This window comes from Haematobia irritans, chromosome 1 (assembly GCF_050003625.1).
Source record: "Haematobia irritans isolate KBUSLIRL chromosome 1, ASM5000362v1, whole genome shotgun sequence".
NCBI classification, from domain to species: Eukaryota; Metazoa; Arthropoda; class Insecta; order Diptera; family Muscidae; genus Haematobia; species Haematobia irritans.
The window spans coordinates 97,878,833-97,904,579 of NC_134397.1; the positions used below are offsets into that span (position 1 = coordinate 97,878,833).

Genomic DNA, 25,747 nt, shown 5'->3' on the forward strand with positions numbered 1-25,747 from the left:
CTATGTTCTGCCCCCCAGTGGAAAACTTGGAATCAGGGATATCTTCGTAAAAAAACACTGTTGGAACACATGCCATACATCAAAATGTAGGTAATGACCTCCACTTTGATGTCCCATTAGCGGAATTTTGAACGAAGTCCGTTCCTGGCTTCCATGGTAGAATCTATGTTCTGCCCCCCAGTGGAAAACTTGGAATCAGGGATATCTTCGTAAAAAAACACTGTTGGAACACATGACATACCTCAAAATGTAGGTAATGACCTCCACTTTGATGTCCCATTAGCGGAATTTTGAACGAAGTCCGTTCCTGGCTTCCATGGTAGAATCTATGTTCTGCCCCCCCAGTGGAAAACTTGGAATCAGGGATATCTTCGTAAAAAAACACTGTTGGAACACATGACATACCTCAAAATGCAGGTAATGACCTCCACTTTGATGTCCCATTAGCGGAATTTTGAACGAAGTCCGTTCCTGGCTTCCATGGTAGAATCTATGTTCTGCCCCCCCAGTGGAAAACTTGGAATCAGGGATATCTTCGTAAAAAAACACTGTTGGAACACATGCCATACCTCAAAATGTAGGTAGTGACCTCCACTTTGATGTCCCATTAGCGGAATTTTGAACGAAGTCCGTTCCTGGCTTCCATGGTAGAATCTATGTTCTGCCTCCCAGTGGAAAACTTGGAATCAGGGATATCTTCGTAAAAAAACACTGTTGGAACACATGCCATACATCAAAATGTAGGTAATGACCTCCACTTTGATGTCCCATTAGCGGAATTTTGAACGAAGTCCGTTCCTGGCTTCCATGGTAGAATCTATGTTCTGCCTCCCCCAGTTGAAAACTTGGAATCCAGGATATCTTCGTTCAAAAACACTGTTGGAACACATGACATACCTCAAAATGTAGGTAGTGACTTCCACTTTGATGTCCCATTAGCGGAATTTTGAACGAAGTCCGTTCCTGGCTTCCATGGTAGAATCTATGTTCTGCCCCCAGTGGAAAACTTGGAATCAGGGATATCTTCGTCCAAAAACACTGTTGGAACTCACGACATACATCAAAATGTAGGTAATGACCTCCACTTTGATGTCCCATTAGCGGAATTTTGAACGAAGTCCGTTCCTGGCTTCCATGGTAGAATCTATGTTCTGCCTCCCCCAGTTGAAAACTTGGAATCCAGGATATCTTCGTTCAAAAACACTGTTGGAACACATGCCATACATCAAAATGTAGGTAATGACCTCCACTTTGATGTCCCATTAGCGGAATTTTGAACGAAGTCCGTTCCTGGCTTCCATGGTAGAATCTATGTTCTGCCTCCCCCAGTTGAAAACTTGGAATCCAGGATATCTTCGTAAAAAAACACTGTTGGAACACATGCCATACATCAAAATGTAGGTAATGACCTCCACTTTGATGTCACATTAGCGGAATTTTGAACGAAGCTATTATTTTGGCACCAGGAGCGAAGTTTGTGCTTGAGGTTGTCCTCTTGTTTTACGCGGAAAGGGTGCACATACTGTTTTAAATCACAGTTTAAACAATTTGTGGTAGTAATACCTTCACATCTAAACATTAATAATTTTGTTAAACATATCTTTATTCATTATATTCGCTAAATTTGTGGTCATATTTTGTTTTTCCATAATTTTTGTGGGCACCACAGTTGATAAATTCCGTACTATTTGCATTTTATATGGTTTTTGCAACTCTGTGTCACCCTGTTATTTCGGTGGTTGTTGTAATTAAAAAAGTTACCTACGTCGGTATCTTCACGCAAGTATTTAGGGGAACTTTTTTCGCACCAACAAACAGAGTACCGGCCATGGCTGAATAAGGAGGTTGAATCACGATAACAAAAACAACAAATTTCAATATGATGTTTACAATTTTAAGAAGTCAAAATCAGCTGATAAAAGAATCGTATGGCATTGGTAAAAGTGGCAATTATTTATTCCTTCAATTGTCCTGAAAAAATAATTCAAATCCAGAGAAAAATAAAGGTTCAAATTTAATTGCGTCACCTATGAGTTATTGTGAAGTGGATAATTCATCCGAGGAACGCCGATATGAGACCAAAGTTAATAATGGAGGCCAGTCAAATGTATATTCGCCATCTATTAACAAAAACAGTTTATGATGCAGTTTAAAAACTGATGTGCGTGGTATTTTGGGTCTGGAATATGTTATCAAGATACTCAAGTCATCTTTGAACAATTCTCCAGCTATGAATGCGCGAGTTTGTTTGAGATGCATTTGCTATGCAGTGTCATTTGGAGAGCTGCAATCACCATAAACATATGATTTTGACATCTTAAAATTTGGTCGAAATAAAAAAATTGTAATCATATGGCCCCATGATTTAACCTTCTTGTTCAGCCATGGTACCGGCCTTAAAGTAAAAATTTATTGTGGCAACGCTGAGACCATCAGTTATTCCGGACGGAATGTCGGTGTTTGTAAATAATCTTAAAGTGTGTCGAATCGATACGACTTGTCGGCGATGACTAAATAATCGGTAAATGTGTTATCGATCCCATAAACATGCAGCAGCATCGATTATGCCTTCGGACTTAACTTATAATGTGGCCAATATATGGGATATGTTCGACGCATTTACACATCGATTATTTAGTCATCGCCTACAAGCCGTATCGATCCGACACACTGTAAGATTCTTTACAAACACCGACATTCCGTCCGGAATAACTGATAAGGTTGAATTACACACCATGCGTCAATCCGTGCGTTGATGGAAGGGTTGATTTTTTTCTTTTTGCGGCAGACTATTCGAGCTTTTGATTTCAAAGAGAAATTTCAAAATTCTCTTCAATCATCGGACGCATTGAACGCATGGTATGTAATTCTACCTATAGTCTGTAAAGCGCATTAAACTCAAATGAAAACGCCGGAAAGCGCGGAGCAACTCTAGTTTAGCTATACCTCGTAAAAAAAAATAATTTTTTTTTTGGGTCGATAGAGAATTAAATTTGACATCGAAATAAAAAGTAACCGGTTGGCGGTCGCAACCGGTTAACCGGTTATTCGAGCCTAAAGTGTAAGCAAATAATCGTTAATAAAACCGGTTTTAGTGAACCGATTACTTTAAAATATACATCACTACAAAGCTAAAGGTACGACCTTTCAAATGAGGTACAACTTGAGTTTATCCGGTTATCAGTTTAGGTTTTAGATGAAAAAATACGTGTTTTTGAACCGGTTTTTGGATTAAAACCGGCTTTTAATTCAAAAACGCTCGATGTAAAGGTTCAAATCGCACGATTTTTTTGAAAAAAATTTTCATTTTGTCTTTTCAAACCGGATATGGATAGGATCTTGGTAATATGTCTAATTGTAGGAATAAGAAAGCGCCGCAGGCAAAAATTTTTTCAAAAAAATCGCGCGATTTTTTTGAAAAAATTTTTTATTTTTCAAACCGTATATGGATGGGATCCGGGTAATATGTCTAATTATAGGAATAAGAAAGCGCCGCAAGGAAAAATTTTTTTCAAAAAAATCGCGCGATTTTTTTGAAAAAAAAATTTTATTTTTCAACCCGTATATGGATATATAATAGTTAATATCACCGGTTATAGTAAAGATAGCAGCTTGACTTTGACCTTGACGGAAAGGTAGAAGTGTTAGCTACACAATGCAATCCGTTATTTAGTACTTTTATATGGAGCAGTTTTTGAGATATAAGCTTATTTATAAAAAACCGGTTCCGAAAAATACAAGTTTTTACCCGTACAGCTGGAACGGATGAAGCTGATATAACGGTTCATACATCATTTTAAAGGTCTCTTCAAAACCTTTCTAGTGATGTACTTTCAAAAGAAATCGGATCTCTAGAACCGGATATATTAAGGATTTTTAACTTACATTTTAAAACCGAATAACCGGTTATCCGGTTACGACCGCCAAGAAAAAAAGTTGTTGTTGTAATCAACTCAAAGAGTACTACCATCTGTGAAGTTTTGAAAAAAATCTGAGAGGTATAGCTAAACTAGAGTTTAGCCGAAAGCGCAGTTTGTTTTTTTTTTTAAAGGCACTGAAAAGGCAATTTGGTGCTTTTTGGAAAATGCACTACACTTTGTGCGAAAAGCACTAAATTGGTATCACTGTCTCTGACATTTGGATAGAGACGAATGAAGATTCATTTGATATTTTTTATTCAGTGTTTAGTGCTTACGTCTGGCGGTCGTTTTAAGAGGTTGGAAGTTCTTCGGTGAATTGTAATAGGTCATATATACAATAAGCTGATAGTTCATTAATTTTTGCAAATAATTTTTAACAAACAAGGAGTTTATACATAAATATAAAGATGTGTAAATGCTTAGGTCAAAATGTAGCATGTTGGTAAGTAGCTGATAAATTTTAATTTCAGATGAATTTGTATAGAGAATAGCAACAAGCTGTCGGTGTATTTATGTGTTGTTAGATGAATAAAATACAAGGATAGTGGGGAGGAGTAATATAACTATAGATATTAAACGAAGAGTATATTTGCAAAAGAAAAAAGGCATAACAAAAGCTTACTTGTTCCAATTTCCGGAAAAAATATGAAATTAAATTATTCTTGAAATGAAGATATAGAGATATCATCTTTTGAAAAAATACATTTGTAATTTAAATGCGTATATTCGATAAAGATATTACAAATATACAACAGGGATGATTATATCCATATGACTGACGGTAACATCCTCACAATTCAAATTCTCTAATATGTTTGAAAAATAGAAATTAATTTTGATTTGACAAGTTTTTGAAATTTGTGTGGAGAAGTCATGGGACATTTATTTGTAAGATAGCCTCACTAGGAAAAAATAACAACAAAATTATAAAAGCAGCTCATCACAATGTCAGTAATAAGTAAAAAAAGAATTCTGTTTCACTCAAGGTATGTTCACAATGAGGCATGTTCACAATGAGCACACATTGTAGCTTTTACCCCTTACGCGAATGCTGCTAGCTACGCCATTGTTTAATTAACAATTGTGACAAATAGAAATTCAAAATAAAATTATTTTATACCAAAAATTGTGAAATATTCAATTTGTTTTATATTTATAACAGAAAAGTGTCGAAGTAAATGATCCTCATAATTGATGGTAAGAATTACTTCAATTATTCTTGGGAACCGTAAGACATTTCCTCGTATTTCGAATTATACATCGATACATTTCCAGATTTTCTCTGTTTTAAATTTCCCAGTAAAAAATATCCAATAAAAACTAGCAAGAGTGTAAGAGTGTAGTTTACTCTGCTGAAAATTGTGATAATTATCAAAAACCAACACATATGAACTATGAACTATACGCACATTCGTATTTTCCTTGATAGAGCTTAGAGCTTTCGTTTTGATTTTCATTTTGTATGGGAGCTTAAGTTTTAAAATTAGAATTAGAGAATATTTAGAACAGAATTCAATTTTTTTATTGTGAAATATGTTGCGCATGTTAAATGTTTGTAAAGGTACGTACTTCATACTGAAAATACAAATTGAAAATGGGTCAGTTATAATTTAACTCCCACTTATTTTCATAAAAACTTTCATAACTTAACCGTGAATGAATGAATTGATAAAGTTTCATTATTTTTTATACTTGGAATACCGCATACCAACTATCATCATCATACAGGGTATAACCACCCCAAAAAATGTGAATCCCCCATGAAAGAAATTGTAGGTTTATTTACTAAAATACTAAAATAGTTTTTTAATTGCAACATGTTACAAATAAATTAATACATTTTGTCAAATTTAAGAAACTTTATTAAAAATAATAATTTTTTTCTGTTGTTTAAGAAAATTTCACATGTTGAAGGAAAAAATTGAATTCAAAAATTGTTTAAATGTCTTTAGCGCTGTACGAAGTTCAATACAGGTACAATTTTAATAAAATACTCATCAGAGAATTATGAACTCAATTTAAGCAAACTTCTTCAATTTTAGCAAGATATTAACTATTTTATTTTTTAGTAAAATTGTGCACTATTCGTATACATATATTATATAGCATTTTCACTTCAAATGAAACCTTTTTCAAACCAAATGAAACCTTTTTCAAATCAAATGAAACTTTTTCCATTTCAAATGAAACTTTTTTCTAATCAAGTGAATCTCTAAAACCAAAGGAATTCTTTTTAATGAATGAATTTATAATTAGCCCGCATAATTATTTTCAAAGGAATTATTATATCCCTAAAAGCAAAAATACATTTTTTTGAAGAATTATGTGTTACTTTCTTATTTGTACACTCAACTAATGCTAAAATTATTGATTATCCAAGTCTTAATTTAGGATTGCACGCCCTCTTAAATATAAGCCCGCTTTTAATTGAACATAGGTATGATAAATGTTATTCAAAAATTTGGTAGGATTTTTAATTAAAGTCACTGGTAATGGTAAATTTCATCCAATCGAAAATCCATAAAGAGTTATAGTAACTATTGTAATTTTTCATACAAAATATATAAAAAAATAAAACAAGTTTCTTTGAAATCAGTTGTATACTAAGGGTTTGGTGACATTTTAAGTCAAAATATTTTTTTTTGTGTACGGAGCCTATATCCAAATCCGAACTTTTTTTTTAAGTTTTCATATCCCAGCAAACAATTCGCAAGTTCTTCATAAGTTATTACCCGTAATGTACATCCAAAAATGCTTTTCTAGAGATGGACCTAATTTTCACATTACGATACATACAAATTCTTTGTTTTACTATGTTTTCGCAATAAATTAAAACTTTCTGAATTTTACCAGATATAAAACACAAGTCTTAATTTAGAATTGCACGCCCTCTTAAATATAAGCCCGCTTTTAATTGAACATAGGTATGATAAATGTTATTCAAAAATTTGGTAGGATTTTTAATTAAAGTCACTGGTAATGGTAAATTTCATCCAATCGAAAATCCATAAAGAGTTATAAAGGGTGATTTGTTAAGAGCTTGATAACTTTTTTAAAAAAAAAACGCATAAAATTTGCAAAATCTCATCGGTTCTTTATTTGAAACGTTAGATTGGTCCATGACATTTACTTTTTGAAGATAATTTCATTTAAATGTTGACCGCGGCTGCGTCTTAGGTGGTCCATTCGGAAAGTCCAATTTTGGGCAACTTTTTCGAGCATTTCGGCCGGAATAGCCCGAATTTCTTCGGAAATGTTGTCTTCCAAAGCTGGAATAGTTGCTGGCTTATTTCTGTAGACTTTAGACTTGACGTAGCCCCACAAAAAATAGTCTAAAGGCGTCAAATCGCATGATCTTGGTGGCCAACTTACCGGTCCATTTCTTGAGATGAATTGTTCTCCGAAGTTTTCCCTCAAAATGGCCATAGAATCGCGAGCTGTGTGGCATGTAGCGCCATCTTGTTGAAACCACATGTCAACCAAGTTCACATGTCAACCCAAAATCAATGGACCACAAGCATCAACCACAATAAATTCAATTTCTTTGACCTTTCCATTAAATTCAACAGAAGCACTAAATGAACCTTTAACGTTTAAATTGGTTCCACCATAACCCGACAAAATAGTACTTGATTTCTCTAATTTAATCTGGGCAAATTTAGATTTAAAAATTACCAGAGGGAAAACTGACACTGCTGCTCCTGAATCAAGTTCTAAATTAAAATTAATACCATTAATCTTAGCACTAATAGTATAAGGGTCAATATAGCTACTGGATTTTATATTATATAATTGTAAGGAAGAATCAACTGCTGTTTGGTCTCGATTGGATGACACAATTTTTATGGCATGTGTATTTTTACTCACTGCATTTCATACTACTGCTAAATGGCCACGCTTTCCACATTTGTTGCACGCATACGTCTTGAATTTGCACATTTTAAAATCGTGGTTTCTCTTCCCACAGTGATAACAAACGTCTTCGGCCCTCCTGCCGCCGGCCTTTTTGAATTGGTCACTCGTCTTCTTACTGCTTTTTCGGATGATATTTACCGGTTTATCTGGTTTCTCATACCGCTGCGCAATGTCTAACGCTTTTGCCAATGTAAGCGTTTTTGTCTCTTCACATAAACGGTCGAATATTTTACCATCCATCTCGGTGACAAACTTGTCAATTAAAACGTGCTCCAGCTGGTCACCAAATTCACAGTTTGCCGCTAACTTACGGATTCTGGCGTGCCACTCCACCACCGTTTCTCCTTGGCTCATATGAGCAGCATAAAAAACTCGCCTTTCTTTAAAAACAACAATTGAAGGTGTAAAATGGGCAGTTAACAGCTCAACTAACTCCCGGTAGCTCACGTCCTTTGGAAGTTTCGGCTGACATAAATCTCTTAAAAGTCTATACGTTACTGGCCCAATGAATTTTATAAACAAAGATTTCATCTGCTCTTCATTTGTGACATTGGTTGCTATGAAAAGCTGCTCCATACGCTCCATGTACGTTTGCCACTGCTCCACATTAGATTCCATATTAATTGTGGAAACTTGAACAATTTTTTTTCTTCTTCGTTGACCATTTTGATCGTATGTTAAAAAAATACAATTTTAGGTTATCTCGTCGCCAATTGTAACGTTCTCGTGGAGACAAAAATGCAATATAAACGTGCTAGGCAACTTCCAAATTCCAAGTGACGTTTTATTCTTTTCTTCTTATTTAGTTTGTACCTAAACTTACATTGTAACTGTCTTTAATAGATGAGAGGTTGAGTATACATATGTATTAGTGTTCTTAAATACACTATATTAACACCTCGCAAGATTAGAATAAATACACTACATTTATTGTTCCTTTTTTCGGAACACATATTGTTTCGGATAAGTACTTGGTGGTATTTGACAAGCAAGTGTTCTCTTCACTTCACTACTTGCGCTCTGAGAGAAAGACAGTGTATGTACTATATTCGACAGCGAATTGCATATATGTAGTGAAAAGTTATTCGATGCAGACCTCTAGTACTTATACCCCAACCATCAATGATTTATATATGAATTCGAATAAAAATCTGGTTCAAAATTTCATTAAAAATTCAAAAGATTCATTTGATTTAAAAAAAGTTTCATTTGAAATGAAAAAGGTTTCATTTGATTTGTAAAATGTTTCATTTGATTTTAAAAAAGAATTCATTTGATTTGAAAAAGGATTCATTTGATTTGAAAAAGGATTCATTTGGTTTGAAAAAGGTTTCATTTGAAATGTAAAAGCTTTCATTTGAAGTGAAAATGCTATATATTTTCGTAACTTTAGTTCACGTCATTGCACAAAAATATTTAAATGAGGAACACAATTTTACTAAAATAGCTAATCTTCATGAGCTAACATAAAGTTAGTTGGCATTAACGGCCCCTTTCTTGAGTGAAGGGATACAATTTCAGGCAAATCGAATAACATTTGCGTCCAGATGATTATTAATTAAGTTTGGAGTTCCGAGAATTTTTCAATTCCATATTCCATATATATTTTCATGCCTTGCAAATTCTGGGGCAATATTATTATTGTTCAGTTGAAGAACTAACTGAATCCAGAATTTTTAGTTCAATATCTACATTTAAATGCGGTTCGCTTCAGGATGCAGCTTATTCTTTTGTTGGTCTTCGCATTTTAAGCTTAATATTTATAATGATCATATTAGTCTTTTTATTTTAACCCTTTCACTACCGATGTCCACTACAGAGGACATTCGAAAACGACTCCAAGCTCTAACTCCCCACTTAGTTTCGATTGACCATTTGGTCACAATTCAATATTGCAAATTTTTTTCTAAATGCTGTTAGTACAAGTAGAAACAGGAAAAATTAAAGTTTTTAACATTAGGTTTAATTCGGTAGTGAAAGGGTTGACAAACGACTGTTATTCTTCATAGTTCAATTATTTTTCCCTCACATGATGTCATCATTGTTGGATATTGTCTTTAAGGGGTTGTTTTTGAGTGTGTATAAATTTATGTATATTCAACATCCCTTTAGTACGTTTTAATTTCCATATAGCCGAATAGGGTGGTATCAGTGATGATGTCAGAAAAGGAATAAGTATGTTTTTAATTCAATAGATTGCAAAGAAGTGAACATATGCTTTTTTCTTTTTTTTTTTGATTTCACAAAATGTCTTTGTTCGTTGGAACTTGGTGCAGTTTTAGCTATTCTAAGACAATTCGAAGTCCTTTCATTGAAGATTTGTTCCATTGATTTAAATTTTGTGCTCTTTTCGAGGGGATAACGGTCGTAATGGAAACAAGTATATAAGGCCGTATGTTTAGGGAGCCACCGTGGTGCAATGGTTAGCATGACCGCCTTGCATACACAAGGTCGTGGGTTCGAACCCAGCTTTGACCATCACCAAAAATGTTTTTCAGCGGTGGATTATCCCACCTCAGTAATGCTGGTGACATTTCTTAGTGTTTCAAAGCTTCTCTAAGTGGTTTCACTACAATGTGGAACGCCGTTCGGACTCTGCTATAAAAAAAGGAAGTCCCTTGTCACTGAGCTTAACATAGAATCGGGCAGCACTCAGTGATAAGACAGAAGTACACCACTGTGGTATCACAATGGACTGAATAGTCTAAGTGAGCCTGAACTATCGGGCTGCCACTATACCTAACCTAACCGAACCTAAGGCCGTATGTTCGGCCAGGCCAAATCTTATGTACCCTCCACCATGGATTGCGTTGAAAATTCTACGAAAGACTGTCTTTAACAATCGAATTACTTGGGTTGTGGTAATACTTACCGATGGGGAGGTATCTTAAAACTTTCTAAATTGTAAGTTAGTCCATGCAAAAAAGGTATATATAAGTAAGTCTACAAATAATTACGAACCGATATGGACTTTTTTTCACAAAATCAAGCAGAGGAAGAAAAATAATACCATTTAGGCGTCGATGTCTTGTTTCCGAATGACATTTCTTTATCAGTACAATACGTCTTTGGAACATATTACCAAGCAACATACAAAGCATCAGCAACCCCTATATTTTTATAAAGCGAATACTTCAATTGTATCGGAATTAATTTACATCTATCTTGTCCTTCATAAACTTATTTTTTACATACTATCACGTTTTTGCATTTAAATGTTAAATTTTTTCTACGATATTATTATAAATACTAATAACATATTACTTTTCAAAAATCATTAATTATATAAATTATTACTATTTAAAAGAAATGTTTTTCCTCAATTTTTTATAAAATTTCCCATTATATGAATTATTGTAATCCTAGTTAAGATGGATATTAATTCAACTATTGAAATCTGCACTATAATTATAAGACACTGTCTTGCTGTGTAGAAATATACAAATAAATAAATAAATAAGTTCAAAATAAATAAATAAATAAGTTCAAATTACGGAATTCAACCGTAGCAGAATTCGAATTCACTATTGGTAGCGGTCTACTGTTAAAGGCCAACGAGTAGTGGTACCATCTTCTCTTCAAAAATGTATTTTGGAAGAATTACATTATACACAAATCGGTATCACTAAGATGAAGCAATTGGCAAGACGCTGTGTATATTGGAACTCCCATTGATAAAGATATGGACCGTGTGCATGATAGATATTACATATCGAACAAGCCCTCCTAGAAATTTGGTCTCGTGCTGAAAAAATTATGAGAAATGAACTTTTACCCCTTGTAGCATCTTATTATTACGACAATTGCCTTGGGAACCAGTCTTCGTCTACCAACGCAGCACTTCCAGTGGCTTCTCAAAGAAGTGAGCAACAACCAACTCTTGTAACACCTGCGAATGACAACACACCAAGTCGTCGTGCTTCACAAAGGCAGCGAAGAGCCCCTCAACATTTTGGAGATTATATAAGACATCAAATTTTATTAGTTCGAAATTAAGTGAGGGAGAATTATTGTATTTCTAACTGATGTGGCAAGCTGATCCTTTCATAGGTTAGGTTAGGTGGCAGCCCGATGTATCAGGCTCACTTAGACTATTCAATCCTTTGTGATACCACAGTGGTGAACTTCTCCTTTCATACAAATGTAAACAAATGTCAATTGTTCTTGTTGTGTAATGATCTTTTCTTATACCTTTTTTCTATTGTCATTCTGATCTCCATTTTGTTATTCGATAAAAAGCCGTCATTTTACGTACAACTTTTTGTTGAAGTTCTATTTGCATTCACTTTACAATCACTGATAGTAGCTTGAATATTGAATAATCATTTGTACACTAATATATAAATGTCATAATTGCTCTCTATCATCATTCGTCTCTTTTATGCCGTTATTCTGTACTGTCATTATTTTCCTTTAATTTTTGCGCTCACTTCTGTTTCAATAAAGCTTGTGTTAACAACTAAAGATCTGTCGGCCATTATTAATTCTAACAGGTTATGGGCCAACAAATAAAGTTAAAGAATTTTGAAAGAAATAACTAAAGTAAATTTAAAGAAGTCTTTGTTTTATAAAATGGACGCTAAACCAAAAATTGCAAAGCTTAACAATGAAAATTATGCCAATTGGAAATTTAATCTAGAACTCCTGTTACGTAAGCAAGGCTTGTGGAAGCATGTCATAGAGGGATCTCGTCCAATTGCTAAACTTGAAAATGGTTTAGTTCAAAATAAGGCAGAAATTGATGAGTGGGATTATAAAGATGATGAGGCAAGAGGTACAATTGGGCTTTTGGTGATGGACGATCAGCTTGGTCACATACGGAATTTAACAACTGCAAAAGAAACGTGGTTTGCGTTGAAAAACTATCACGAGAAAAATACTCTGACAAATAAAGTTTTCCTAATGAGATCTATTTGCAGCCTGAAATTAGAAGAAGGTGGCGATGCAATTGTGCACATTAATGCCATGAACGATTTGTTCACAAAACTTCGCGACGTTTTGGAGGAGTCTTTGTCAGATAAATGGAGTGCTGCCATGCTGCTCAGTAGTTTACCGGAGAGCTACGACACACTTATTACATCTTTAGAAACACGCAAGGAGGAGGAAGTTACATTTGCATTGGTGCAACAACGTGTTATTGCTGAGTATGATAGACGTTCGAGATCAAGTGGTGGTGGTGTTGATGCTGTTTTGCGGGCTGTGGCTAAAACTGGTGGTGAATGTTATTTCTGCAAAAAGGCTGGACATCAAAAGAAAAACTGTATCAAATACAAAAATTGGAAATCAAGACAAAACTATGAAAAGGGTGTTAACAAAGTAAATTCCTTTGAAGAAAAGTCGAAAAATCCGAATGTGTCCAACGATTTCTTGTTTGGTTTTGGTAAAAGTATGAACAGCTGTTGGTTAGTGGATTCGGGTGCAACACGCCACGCAGTTGGAAACAAACAATTTTTTATGAATTTGGATGAAACGTACAAAAGCACAATCGAGGTAGCCAATGGACAGAGAGTTGCCATTAAGGGAATTGGATCTGGTGAAGTACAATTTATTGACAAAAATGGCAATGTTCACAAATTAATTTTACATGACGTTTTATTTGCACCGTGTATAGTTGGAAACATTATATCCGTAAGGCAGTTAACAAAAAGTGGATATTTTGTATCATTTGAGAAAAATATCTGCTTGATTAACAAAAGAGCTAAGAACATCGGCATTGCGGATATTATATATGACATGTTTATTTTAAGGCAACCAGATAATATAAATGCGGTATTGCAGCACAATAACAACTGTATCCATGTTTGGCATAGGAAGTTAGGACATCGCGATCCTGAAGCAATACGAAAAATGGTTTCTGGTGAAATGGTTTAAAATATTACGCTGGTTGAATGCGGTATTAAAGAAATTTGCGAAACATGCGTCAAAGGAAAAATGGCAAGAAAACCTTTTCCAAAACTGTCAATGAGTAAGTCTAGTACAATTTTGGATTTGATTCACACTGATATTTGCGGGCCAATGCAAACAACAACGCCGTCCGGAAAAAGATACGTTCTCACGTTTATAGATGATTTTTCGGGTTTTACTATAATTTGTCTGTTGTCGAGAAAATCTGAAGTTGAGCAAGCGTTCAGAGATTTCGTCAAGCTTTGCCAAACTCAATTTAGGCGGACACCAAAGGCTATTCGGTCAGATAGAGGGGGTGAATACATTGGTAAAAGTTATAAACTTTCTCAAGTCAGAAGGGATTGAAAGCCAATTCACTGCCCCATATAGTCCCCAACAAAATGGGAAAGCCGAGAGGAAAAACCGAGCATTAATTGAGATGGCAAGGTGTCTGCTTATTGAAGCACAATTAGATAATATATTCTGGGGAGAGGCTATTTCGACTGCGAATTATATCCAAAATATTGTGTATACCAGAACAACAAATACAACTCCTCATACGTTATGGTATGGTATAGAACCATCTGTACAAGATGTACATATTTTTGGATCTAGGTGCTTTGTCCATACCCCTTCACAAAAGAGACAAAAGTTAGACAGCAAAGCTAGAGAAATGGTTTTTCTTGGCATTGATACGAAGTCAAAAGCATACCGTTGCTATGACCCAGTTACGCAGCGTGTTGTGATTAGTAGAGACGTTTTGTTCATCGACTTCGATCAAAGTCTTAATGATGTTTCAGTTCTTTGCGGAAATAAGCCCAAAGTCAAAGATGCATTATTGATTGAGGAGGAGAATTGCCCATATGATCAAGCAATCAATAAGGCAAGTATAGACAAAAACAAAATTGAAAATGTGTCTATTGATATATCACAGGAGTGTAAAAGCCAGTCTGAGGGTGAGCTTAAAGATGGTATAGACGAATCAATCCAAGAAGAGAAAAATGAAATTTCTAGAATCGAAAGCCCAGAGTGTGACAAAAGAGTTTCTTCCAGGAAAAATAAAGGTCTACCTGCTAGAAAGTTCATAGATGAAATTTGGTCTGCAAAGGAAATTCAAGAGCCAAGGACTTTTCAACAAGCTATATCGGGTGAACAGAAAGTGCAGTGGCTCACAGCAATGCAGGAAGAAATAGAATCTATGGAGAGAAATAGAACATGGAATCTTACAGAGCTACCTGATGGTAAGTCTGCCATAGGAAGTAAGTGGGTCTATAAAGTGAAACGCACATCTGATGGAGAAATATACAGATTTAAGGCACGCCTTGTTGCCCAGGGATTTTCCCAAAAGTTCGGCGTCGATTACGACGAGGTGTTTGCGCCCGTCGTAAACCACACTACTTTTCGTATTTTATTGTCCATAGCCGGGAAACAAAATATGGTTGTAAACCATTTAGATGTGAAATCTGCTTTCTTAAACAGTACACTAGAAGAACAGATTTATATGAAACAGCCGCAAGGTTTTACCAAGGGAAATGATGATCTTGTATGTTTGCTGAATAAAAGCATATATGGGCTAAAGCAGGCTGCAAGGCTATGGAATAATACATTACATGAAGCTCTACTTAATCTAAAGTTTATTCAGAGTCGAAACGATCCTTGTTTATACTGTGGTAACATAAACGGGAACATGTGTTATATTATTGTCCATGTAGATGACATTTTAATTTCATGTTCCACACAAAATCAGGTTAGCCAGATTGTAGTCTCATTGGCCAAACAATTTGAAATAAAAGACCTTGGTCAAATAAAATACTACTTAGGAATTGAAATTTCTAAAGACAAAAATTGTAATTTTCAAATTTGTCAATCAGATTACATAAGAAGAACAGTTCAAGATTTTGGTCTCGATGAAGCAAAACCTACAAGAACTCCATTGGAGTTGTCTTATGGGAAAGATCAAAATTCAACAATTCTTGGAAACAATACGAAATACAGAAAACTTATTGGTCATCTTTTATACATTTCTGTGAACTCCCGACCGGATATATCAGCTGCCGTAAGCATATTAGCGCAAAAGGTATCACAACCTTCAACAGAGGATTGGTCACAATGCAAACGAATTCTTAAATACTTAAAAACCACATCTGATCTTAAACTGATTTTAAGTGACTCAAACAATGAACAAGATCTCATAGCATATGCCGATGCGAATTGGGCGGAAGAGAGAAGTGACCGAAAATCGAACAGCGGAAGAGTTCTTTATTATAACGGTGGCACCGTCGGATGGGCATGCCAAAAACAATCATTTGTTGCAACATCAACTTGCGAAGCAGAGTATGTCTCACTATCCGAAGCTGCGAAGGAAATACAATGGATAAGACAATTATTGCTAGATATGCACCAACCAGTCAATAGCCCAACACCAGTTTATAACGATAACCAAAGCTGTCTACGTCTTCTTAATGAAGACAAATATTCATTTAAAACTAAACATATGGACACCAAATATAAGATGACTAAGGATCTTGTCAAGAAGGGAATCATATCTTGCCTATATTGTCCAACAGAGGAAATGGTTGCAGATCTCCTTACCAAACCGCTTCCACCAATTAAACATGATTATTTCCGTGCCAGATGTAATGTAAAGTGAATGAGGAGGAGTGTTGAAGTTCTATTTGCATTCACTTTACCATCACTGATAGTAGCTTGAATATTGAATAATCATTTGTACACTAATATATAAATGTCATAATTGCTCTCTATCATCATTCGTCTCTTTTATGCCGTTATTCTGTACTGTCATTATTTTCCTTTAATTTTTGCGCTCACTTCTTGTGGTGTCTTTCACATCTGCATTGGAATCTCTATTTGTTATGAAGGTTCAATCTGTCATCACTTCATCCTTTTTATATACTTTTATTAATATCCATTTTAAGTACTAAACTTCGCGTTACATAGCAGCCATTTTTTAAATCGTTACAGTATAGGTTTAACACTCAATCAGCTAGCGTCGTTACGTAATTGATCATATTGTCTTTTTATTGTTTAATAAAGTAATAGTTATGTTTTTAATATGACATTACGTGTTCATCATTATTTCATAAATGGATTTTGAGCGGTAAAAACACAACAATTGGCGACGAGGATAAAACCGTATAATCAAGTGCATTTCGAATTCATCAAAATTAACAAAATCAAATAACAATGGCTGACGAACAAATGAAAAAATTGCTAGAAGCAATAACATCTATGACTTCTGCATTGGCACAACAACAAGCAACGACCAGCACAAGCATCAACATAATTTCTAACTTTGAGCCGTTCAACCCAAATACAGAGACATTTCAAACCTATAAAGAACGACTGGAAATTCATTTTCAATTAAAAGGAGTTTTTGACAACAAAGACCTTTGCGCAAAGTTGTTGTTGCAGTACGTGGGTAGCGACAACTACACGACATTATCAACATTAGCAGCACCAAAGTCCGTATCGGATATGAAGTATGAGGAAATAATTTCACTTCTAGAGCAACAATTTTGTCCGAGGAGAAACATTCTTGTTGAGCAACATCGTTTTCTTTCTGAGGTGCAGAACGAGAATCAGACAATTGCTGATTTTGTTACAACATTGCAGAAAAGAGCATCAACATGTGAGTTTGTGTGTGTGTGTCAGAAGTCGGTTGCAGATATTTTTTCAAGAGCACAGTTCATCAGAGGTCTACGCGACAATACAATACGGGAACAGTTGCTTCAAAAACCGGAGGACTCTTTCAGCCAAATAGTGGAAAAAGCAAAAATTTTAGAAGCTGCAAAAATAAATAACAACGAAATATCAAATACAACCAGTGATGTGCATCATATGCGGCAATCGACAATCGATCATCAGAAGAGTGGTAATCGATATCAAAATAAGCGGTCGGCGTTGCCACTTAGCACTAAAGTCAATTACAAGGATTTGGGAATAGAAGGGTTATGTCTACGATGTGGTAAAGGTAATCACCTATCGAACGAGTGCAAAATCGATAAAAACAAACTTCGATGTTCCATATGTAAGAAGGTAGGTCATGTTAAAGAAGTGTGCATAACAACAAAATTGCAGCAACGTAAACAGAAATCATATACAACATCATATGTCGAATCGTATTCATCGGATGACGATGGTATTAATCAAATAATCGACATTTATAATAAAACAATAATACCATCACCAGAATTAAAGAAATTTTTCACAACAGTACTCATCAATGGGCGCAAGCAAACCTTCGAGGTAGACTCCGGTGCAGGGTATACATTAATACCAAAATCTGACTTCGATCAATTAAACTTAAAAATGCCAATCGAAAAAACATCAATTGCATTCCGTTCGTATACAGGTGATATTTTTGTGCCAATTGGAGTTGTCAACGTAAAAGTTGTTTACAAAGGTAAATGTTCAACGGAACAAATGTACATAGTGCCTCCGAAGCATACGCCGTTATTAGGAAGAGTGTGGATAAGGCATCTGAAAATCAATTTAAATGACCTGGATTGCAATGGAACTGAGGTAAACAGCTGCAAAGAAATAAACACAGATCAAATGGTAACAGAATTAGTTGAAAAATATGCCGACATATTTGAACAGAAAGTCGGTTGTATACCAAATTTAATTTGCTCTCTTAAATTACAGGATGGATCGAAACCAGTATTTATACGGGAAAGACAAGTTCCTTTTGCTCTTCGAGAGAAAGTTGAACATGAACTTGACAACTTGGAACGTGATGGTATAATTTCAAAAATCAATACAAGTAACTGGGGATCGCCGTTGGTAGTTATACCGAAACCAGATGGTAATGTACGACTCTGTGTCGATTACAAAATTGCTGTAAACCCGCAATTGGAGTCAGCACACTACCCCATTAAGAGAATTGATGAAATTTTCAACTCTTTGAAAAATTCTAAATATTTTTGTAAATTGGATCTTTACAAAGCATACCTGCATGTTGCCGTGGATGAAGAAAGCAAAGATGTGCAAACCATATCCACACACCGGGGAACGTATAGAATGAACAGGCTGTCATTTGGCATCAAAACCGCTCCGAGCGAATTCAACCGAATACTGGATCAACTTTTACAAGGTCTTAAAGGCACAATTTCGTATTTTGATGATATCATTGTCCATGCACCAACTATAAATGAATGTCAACTACGTTTAAACCAATGTTGCGAAAGACTACAAAAATATCAACTACATCTAAACAAATCGAAATGTGAGTATTTCAAGAAGCAAATTCATTACTTGGGCTATAATATTAGCCATAACACCATTTCAAAATGCCCATCAAAAACAGAAGCAATTTCAAGACTCGCTCGTCCTGAGAACGTAGACGAAGTTAGACGTTTCCTTGGCATGATAACCTATTACTCCCGATTTATTCCTGATATGGCGACAAAAACGTATGCGCTACGAAAATTATTAGAAAAGGGTCAAAAATTTTATTGGAATAATAGTTGCGAAAAGTCTTTTCAATTACTCAAAAAAGAAATTCTAGCCGATCGAGTTTTAACACCTTATGACGAAACGAAACCTATCACTTTAGTTTGTGATGCTAGTCCCACGGGAGTAGCAGCTGTCCTATCACACGTGATTGGAACTGAAGATCGCCCAATTGCATTTATTTCTAGGGCATTAACAGCTGCAGAACAAAATTACAGCCAGCTCGACCGCGAAGCATTGGTTATAGTTTTTGCCCTCGATAAATTTTTTATGTATCTTCATGGCAGAGAATTTACATTAATTACAGATAATAGGCCATTATCAAGAATATTTCACCCGGAAGCAAAAACGCCAGCAATGACATCTGCGCGATTATTACGATACGCATCATTCCTTCAAGGTTTTAATTATAAAATAGAGCATAGAAAAGCTGATCAAATTGTACACGTCGATTGCCTATCAAGATCTCCTATTGAAAGTCCACCAATCAAGAAACATTATCTGGACAAAGAAACAGAAGCAATTCAAGATCAAAAAATTAATGAAATTTCTACCTTATCAATTACAGCGGTGTCCATAGCAGATGAGACAGACCGTGATATGGAACTATCGCAGTTAAAAAAGTCATTAATTAATGGAGAAGTTTCAGATCCAGAATACTCAATTCAAGATGGCGTCTTATTCAGAGACAATAGGGTTGTCATACCCGCTAGTCTCCGCGACGAAATTCTACAGGAACTACATAGGACTCATATTGGTATTGTTAAAATGAAACAATTAGCAAGAAGGTATTGTTTCTGGAAAGGGATCGATAAAGACATTGAGCATATGGTGAAGCAATGTCAAAACTGTGCGATGGTGAGAAATAATCCTCCAAAAGTTGAACAACATCATTGGGATGAGCCTACAGAAAATTTTGAGCGTGTACATATAGACTACGCTGGTCCATTTTTAAATCATCATTTTTTAGTACTGGTAGATGCGAAATCAAAGTGGCCTGAAATACGAGTAATTAAAGAATCGCCAACTTCAGAAAACACCATACGATTATTAAATTCAATTTTTTCAGCACATGGATTTGCTGAAATAATTGTGTCTGATAACGCGACAATATTTCAAAGCTCTACTTTTAAGCGATATTGCAGTGAAAATGGAATAATTCAAAAATTTATAGCTCCAGGTCACCCAGCAACAAATGGATTAGCCGAGAGATATGTTCAAATTTTAAAAACGAAACTAATGGCAATGGAAGAAGAAAACGTTCCACTACAAGTAAAAGTGCAAGAAATCCTGATGAAATACCGTGCAACCCCATTATCATGTGGCGAAACTCCAGCAAAATTATATTTGGGACGAGACATTCGAATCAAACTAGATGCTATACGCCCAATGAAGTATCAATCTAAGAAACAAAGTTCCAGACCTGCTATTCGCCAACTTATCGTGGGAGAAAGGGTACAGGTGAGATGGTACGCCCAAAATAAAGAAATTTGGAAATTTGGTGAGGTGCAGAAAAAATTTGGTAATTGCCATTATCAAGTAAAGTTAGACAACGGTTACGTTATTAAACGCCACATCAATCAACTATATAAAACTTTAGTGAAACATTCTTTTGAAAATACTTCTAACACACACAGCTCACAACATAAGCGACCTCAACTAGAACAGATAATAATACAACGACGTACTGGTCCAACTCAAAACAACCATCAAGGTCGAGAACAGCAGCAAACAATGCCAACACCACTTAGAAGATCAGCCCGCATCAGGAGACCGCCTCCACAACTAAGGGGGCATGTCCTTTATTAGCGTGGGAGACTGTGGTGTCTTTCACATCTGCATTGGAATCTCTATTTGTTATGAAGGTTCAATCTGTCATCACTTCATCCTTTTTATATACTTTTATTAATATCCATTTTAAGTACTAAACTTCGCGTTACATAGCAGCCATTTTTTAAATCGTTACAGTATAGGTTTAACACTCAATCAGCTAGCGTCGTTACGTAATTGATCATATTGTCTTTTTATTGTTTAATAAAGTAATAGTTATGTTTTTAATATGACATTACGTGTTCATCATTATTTCATAAATGGATTTTGAGCGGTAAAAACACAACACTTCTGTTTCAATAAAGCTTGTGTTAACAACTAAAGATCTGTCGGCCATTATTAATTCTAACACTTTTTCTTAAAATAAAATAGTAATTAAGGAATAAACTTCCAATATTCTTTTTATTCGGCCGTAAACCAAGTACGGGTTACAACAATTGCGCACCCAATATTTTATTTAATTTTGTTTGAATAAACGAAAATATGCGTTTCTTATAAAAAGTATTCAATATTTTAATTTTGTGAATTATTCTATAAGCAAAAGAATTTGGTTCTTGTTATTTGTGTGTGTTGTTCTAACATAACTTACACATAGAATTACGATTAATAACAATAAAGGGTGAAAAAATATACTATATAAATCAAGATCTTCCTTATATTAACCCTTTGACTACCGATGTCCACTTAGGAGGACATTCGAAAACAACACCAAACTCTATTTCGCCACTTCGTTTCGATTTATTTTCCTACACTCATAGAAAAAAGTCTGCTAAAAACAGCAGTCGATGTCTGCTGTTATATTTTTGTACTTCAGGGCCAAGTGAACTACAATTTATAAAATTTTTAGGTTATAAATTTTCCCCAAAGCATATTAAAGAACCAAAAGTAGTTTTTGGTATATTTTTGCACTGTAATACCTACAATCTCCTAAATACGATCAGCAAACATTTTGTTTGCTGTTATGCCTCAATTCGATAAATATTCAGATTTTTGGTCAAATACTATAGATATCCATAAAATATTGTTTTAATTATGTTAGGATAGCGCCTAAGTTGACATTTTATTTGTTTTAGCCAAAATAAAACATGTTTTAGTGTAATCGAGCTTAAAAAATAGCAGGAAATGTTTGCTATTTCAGCAAACAGTGACTGCTGTCCCTTTTTCAGCAGACTTTCTGCTGTTTTAGTAGACTTTTCTGCTGTCCCTACTAACAAATTTCTTTAGGTGTATGTTATTTTAAAGTAGAGGCTTTAATCTAAATAAGCTATAAATATTTTCCATATCGGTGAGCACTAAAATGCATTTTTATAAACTTCTTTAACAATAAACGAAAAGTACGAAATTTTGAGAGCATTTTTCTACTGTTTGTCTCTTGTAAATGGACATTTATACAAAAACTATGATATTTTTTCGAGTTATTTTTGTATTTTTTTCTCACACTTATTTTCGTAAGGACATTTGGTCACCATTTCAGAATCAAGTTTTTAGAACAACCTCATATATCTCTTGAAATAATTCAGGTAGGTCCTCAAAATTACAAGTTTTGTTTTACATGCTGTTAGTATTAGTAAAAAACAGAAGAAAAATTAAAGTTTTTAACATTAGTTTTATTTCGGTAGTGAAAGGGTTAACAATGACAGCATATCCCTCCCAGCAAGAAAAAATGGAAGTTGTTCCATAAACATTTCTTTTAAAGCGCATCCCGGAATCCCCCATCAAGTTTTTTCCACTTCCGATGCGGTCGTTTTTGACAAGTCCACAGAAATTTCTTTTAAAGTGCATCCCGGAATCCCCCATCAAGTTTTTTCCAATTCCGATGCAGTCCTTTTGGACAAGTCCAGAAACATTTCATTTAAAGCGCATCCCGGGATCCCCTATCGATTTTTTTTTTCACTTCCGATGCAAACCATATTTCTATGGTATGGAATTACGACGTTTTGAGTGAAAATTTAAGTTTTGGACAATTAAAGAATAGAAAATCATTAAAAAAAGAAAAAATAAAATAAAATCATCCCCGCTGGGATTTGAAACTGTGCCGTTTGACTTTTTCCACTTCCATGGAAGATCTTTTGAGAAGGTTTTGCAAATTACGATAATTTTAAATTTTTTGTTGATTTTTGATAGAAAAATATATTTCTACAAAAATATATGCCGAAAAACAAATAAAACCGATGTACAACATAAAAAAATATTTTTTTTTTTGAAAAATATTTAATAAAACAATTTTCGCTGGTAAGTTTTGTTGTTTTTGATTTCAGCTTAAAACCATGCATTGACTAAACTTCAAGTGTAGCTTAACCAACAGAGGAAAAGAATGTTTGTCAAATTTATTTGGGCAAAGCCCTGTAGACTGCAAGATGGTTGGATGGACGTTTCGGAATTACATTCCTCATCAACATCCTCTACTTGCAGCAAAACTATCAACCAATTATCAGAATAAATTCAGGCATAAAGTATATGTATATATTCTGGGACGTGGTGAAATTCTGAGTCGATCTAAGCATGTCCGTCCGTCCGTCTGTTGAAATCACGCTAACTTCCGAACAAAACAAGCTAACGACTTGAAACTTGGCACAAGTAGTTGTTATTTATGTAGGTCATCCGATCCGGCTGAAATTTGGTTTTGTTGGTATATGGTCTCTAACATCCATGCAAAAATTGGTCCACATCGGTTCACAATTATATATAGACCCCATATAAACCGACCCCCAGATTTGACCTCCGGAGCCTCTTCAAGCAGCAAAATTCATCCGATCCGGCTTAAATTTGGAACGTGGTGTTAGTATATGGCCGCAAACAACCATTTCAAAATTGGTCGATCTCTAATCACACAAAAATTGGTCCATATCGGTTCATAATCATGGTTGCCACTCGAGCCAAAAATAATCTACCAAAATTTAATTTCTATAGAAAATTTTGTCAACATTTTATTTCTATAGAAAATTTGTCAAAATTTTATTTCTATAGAAAACTTTGTCAAAATTTTATTTCCTTAGAAAACTTTGTCAAACTGAATTATATACGTATTTTCTTTTTTGTCTTTATTGATTTAATATATACCACGTATGGATTTACTTACTATTTAGAAGACGGTGTTAGGAGGTTTTAAGATACCTTGTCATCGGCAAGCGTTACCCCAACTCAAGTAATTCGATTGTGGATGGCAGTGTTTAGAAGAAGTTTCTACGCCGAACTTACGGCCGTATATACTTGTTTTTTTTTATTTCTTCGTCCAAATGAACTACCAAGGCACAACTTCTAAAGCAATGAAAAGCATCCAAAATGGAGTACTTCCTATGACAAATTCATTGGAGATGATCCAAGTTTGCACTACTTCCGGATCACAGATTGGGGATCCAAATTACTTTTTTGGAAGCTCTTTTTGCTGGGTAATTAAATAAATTTTGCAACCAAAATAAATTAAATTTGGCATCAGTTTAACGATGGACCTGTATTCACATAATGGATGGATGGTATTCACATAATAGATCTGTTGCACTCACATTTCTGTCTGTCCGATTCCTTCGTTATTTTCGTTTCTTCCCTTGTACTTCTTCGTTGGAACTGGCCACGATGGTCCAGTTCCTAATGTTGGAATAGGCGAACCAGTGTCTCGCGTCGTGAAGTGAGGTACTTTATTAATGTCTCGTTATGACCTTTTGGTATCCATACACTCCCGGTGTGGTTTGTTGAAGTAGGTTATCAACTTTTCCATGTTCACTTTCGCGAGATGGCGGGTCTCGCGTTCAGGTAGGTATAGCTTATTCTTAACTGATGTATTCTTCAGTACCAAACAACATCAAGTTCATGATATTGAATAGCTGTAAAAATTATAATTGTTATAATAAAAACGATTAATTTTTAAATTTTCTAATTTCTTTTCCAGCTGTCTAAACTGTGCTGTTGGTGTTCTTTTATCTATAATCAGTACTTTTTTGGTTGTAATCACCATAGTCGGTGTAATTGTATACTTTGTTTACTATCATGATGGAGACCATAGCGATGACTTACAAAACAATCTTGAAAAAATTAAGGATGCTGTATCGGATAAATATGATCAAGCTACTAATCTTCTAAGTAGGACCTAGGACCATGTGATTTAATAATTATATTCTTATATAATTTTATACTTTTCATTTTTATCATTGCAGAGAATTAATTTGGATGACTGTGGAGCGTGAAATTAGGAACCCCTACATACTATTTATATACTGTTAATAATAATTATTGCATTTACCAGATAAATTATCATTATTGATATGGTCTTTAAATGATATGCAGCTGTTTTATTCTATTTTGTTCACTACCATGGGAAAGTGACGTGAGAATTTTGAATTGCTGAAAACAACATCCTATATACATGAACAACGTGACTTCATTTTGCTCAAATATTTTCTTCGATGCGTATTCGCATTTCATTCAACCAATTCCACATTTTATTTATGTCTTGTATTTAATATATATTTAGAGTAATTAAAATTTCATGAGTTTTACTCTACTAAATATGTGTTCATTGTGATCTTGTTGCCCTTGAAGTAAACTCATATATGGCATTCCCTGTTGATAACAAACCGTAATTATATAAATATAAAAAATAAAAAAATTAAAACACAAATTTTATTGCAATGTTGCTGCTTATTACGTCAATTTTAAAGATTCAATGAAATAACGGAATTAACGATAAAGGTTTATTGATCATTTATAAATTAAAAAAGAGTTTTTGCCTG

At 34.6% G+C, this 25,747-nt stretch overlaps 1 protein-coding gene across 1 annotated transcript; it reads left to right on the forward strand.

Moving 5' to 3' along the window:
- The first annotated feature begins 4,163 nt into the window (after positions 1–4,163).
- Positions 4,164–25,635, forward strand: LOC142221477 (uncharacterized). The gene is made up of 3 exons (XM_075291227.1): positions 4,164–4,362; positions 24,907–25,097; positions 25,172–25,635. The coding sequence occupies exons 1-3, from the start codon at positions 4,328–4,330 to the stop codon at positions 25,177–25,179; spliced, it is 234 nt and encodes a 77-aa protein (XP_075147342.1). The 5' UTR covers positions 4,164–4,327; the 3' UTR covers positions 25,180–25,635.
- The last annotated feature ends 112 nt before the right edge of the window (positions 25,636–25,747 follow it).

Bases quoted from the DNA above. Each gene is read 5' to 3' on its own strand.
- LOC142221477 (XM_075291227.1), top strand. From the start codon at position 4,328: ATGTGTAAATGCTTAGGTCAAAATGTAGCATGTTG. The intron at 4,363-24,906 runs GTAAGTAGCTGA...TTTCTTTTCCAG, and splicing joins GGTCAAAATGTAGCATGTTG to CTGTCTAAACTGTGCTGTTG.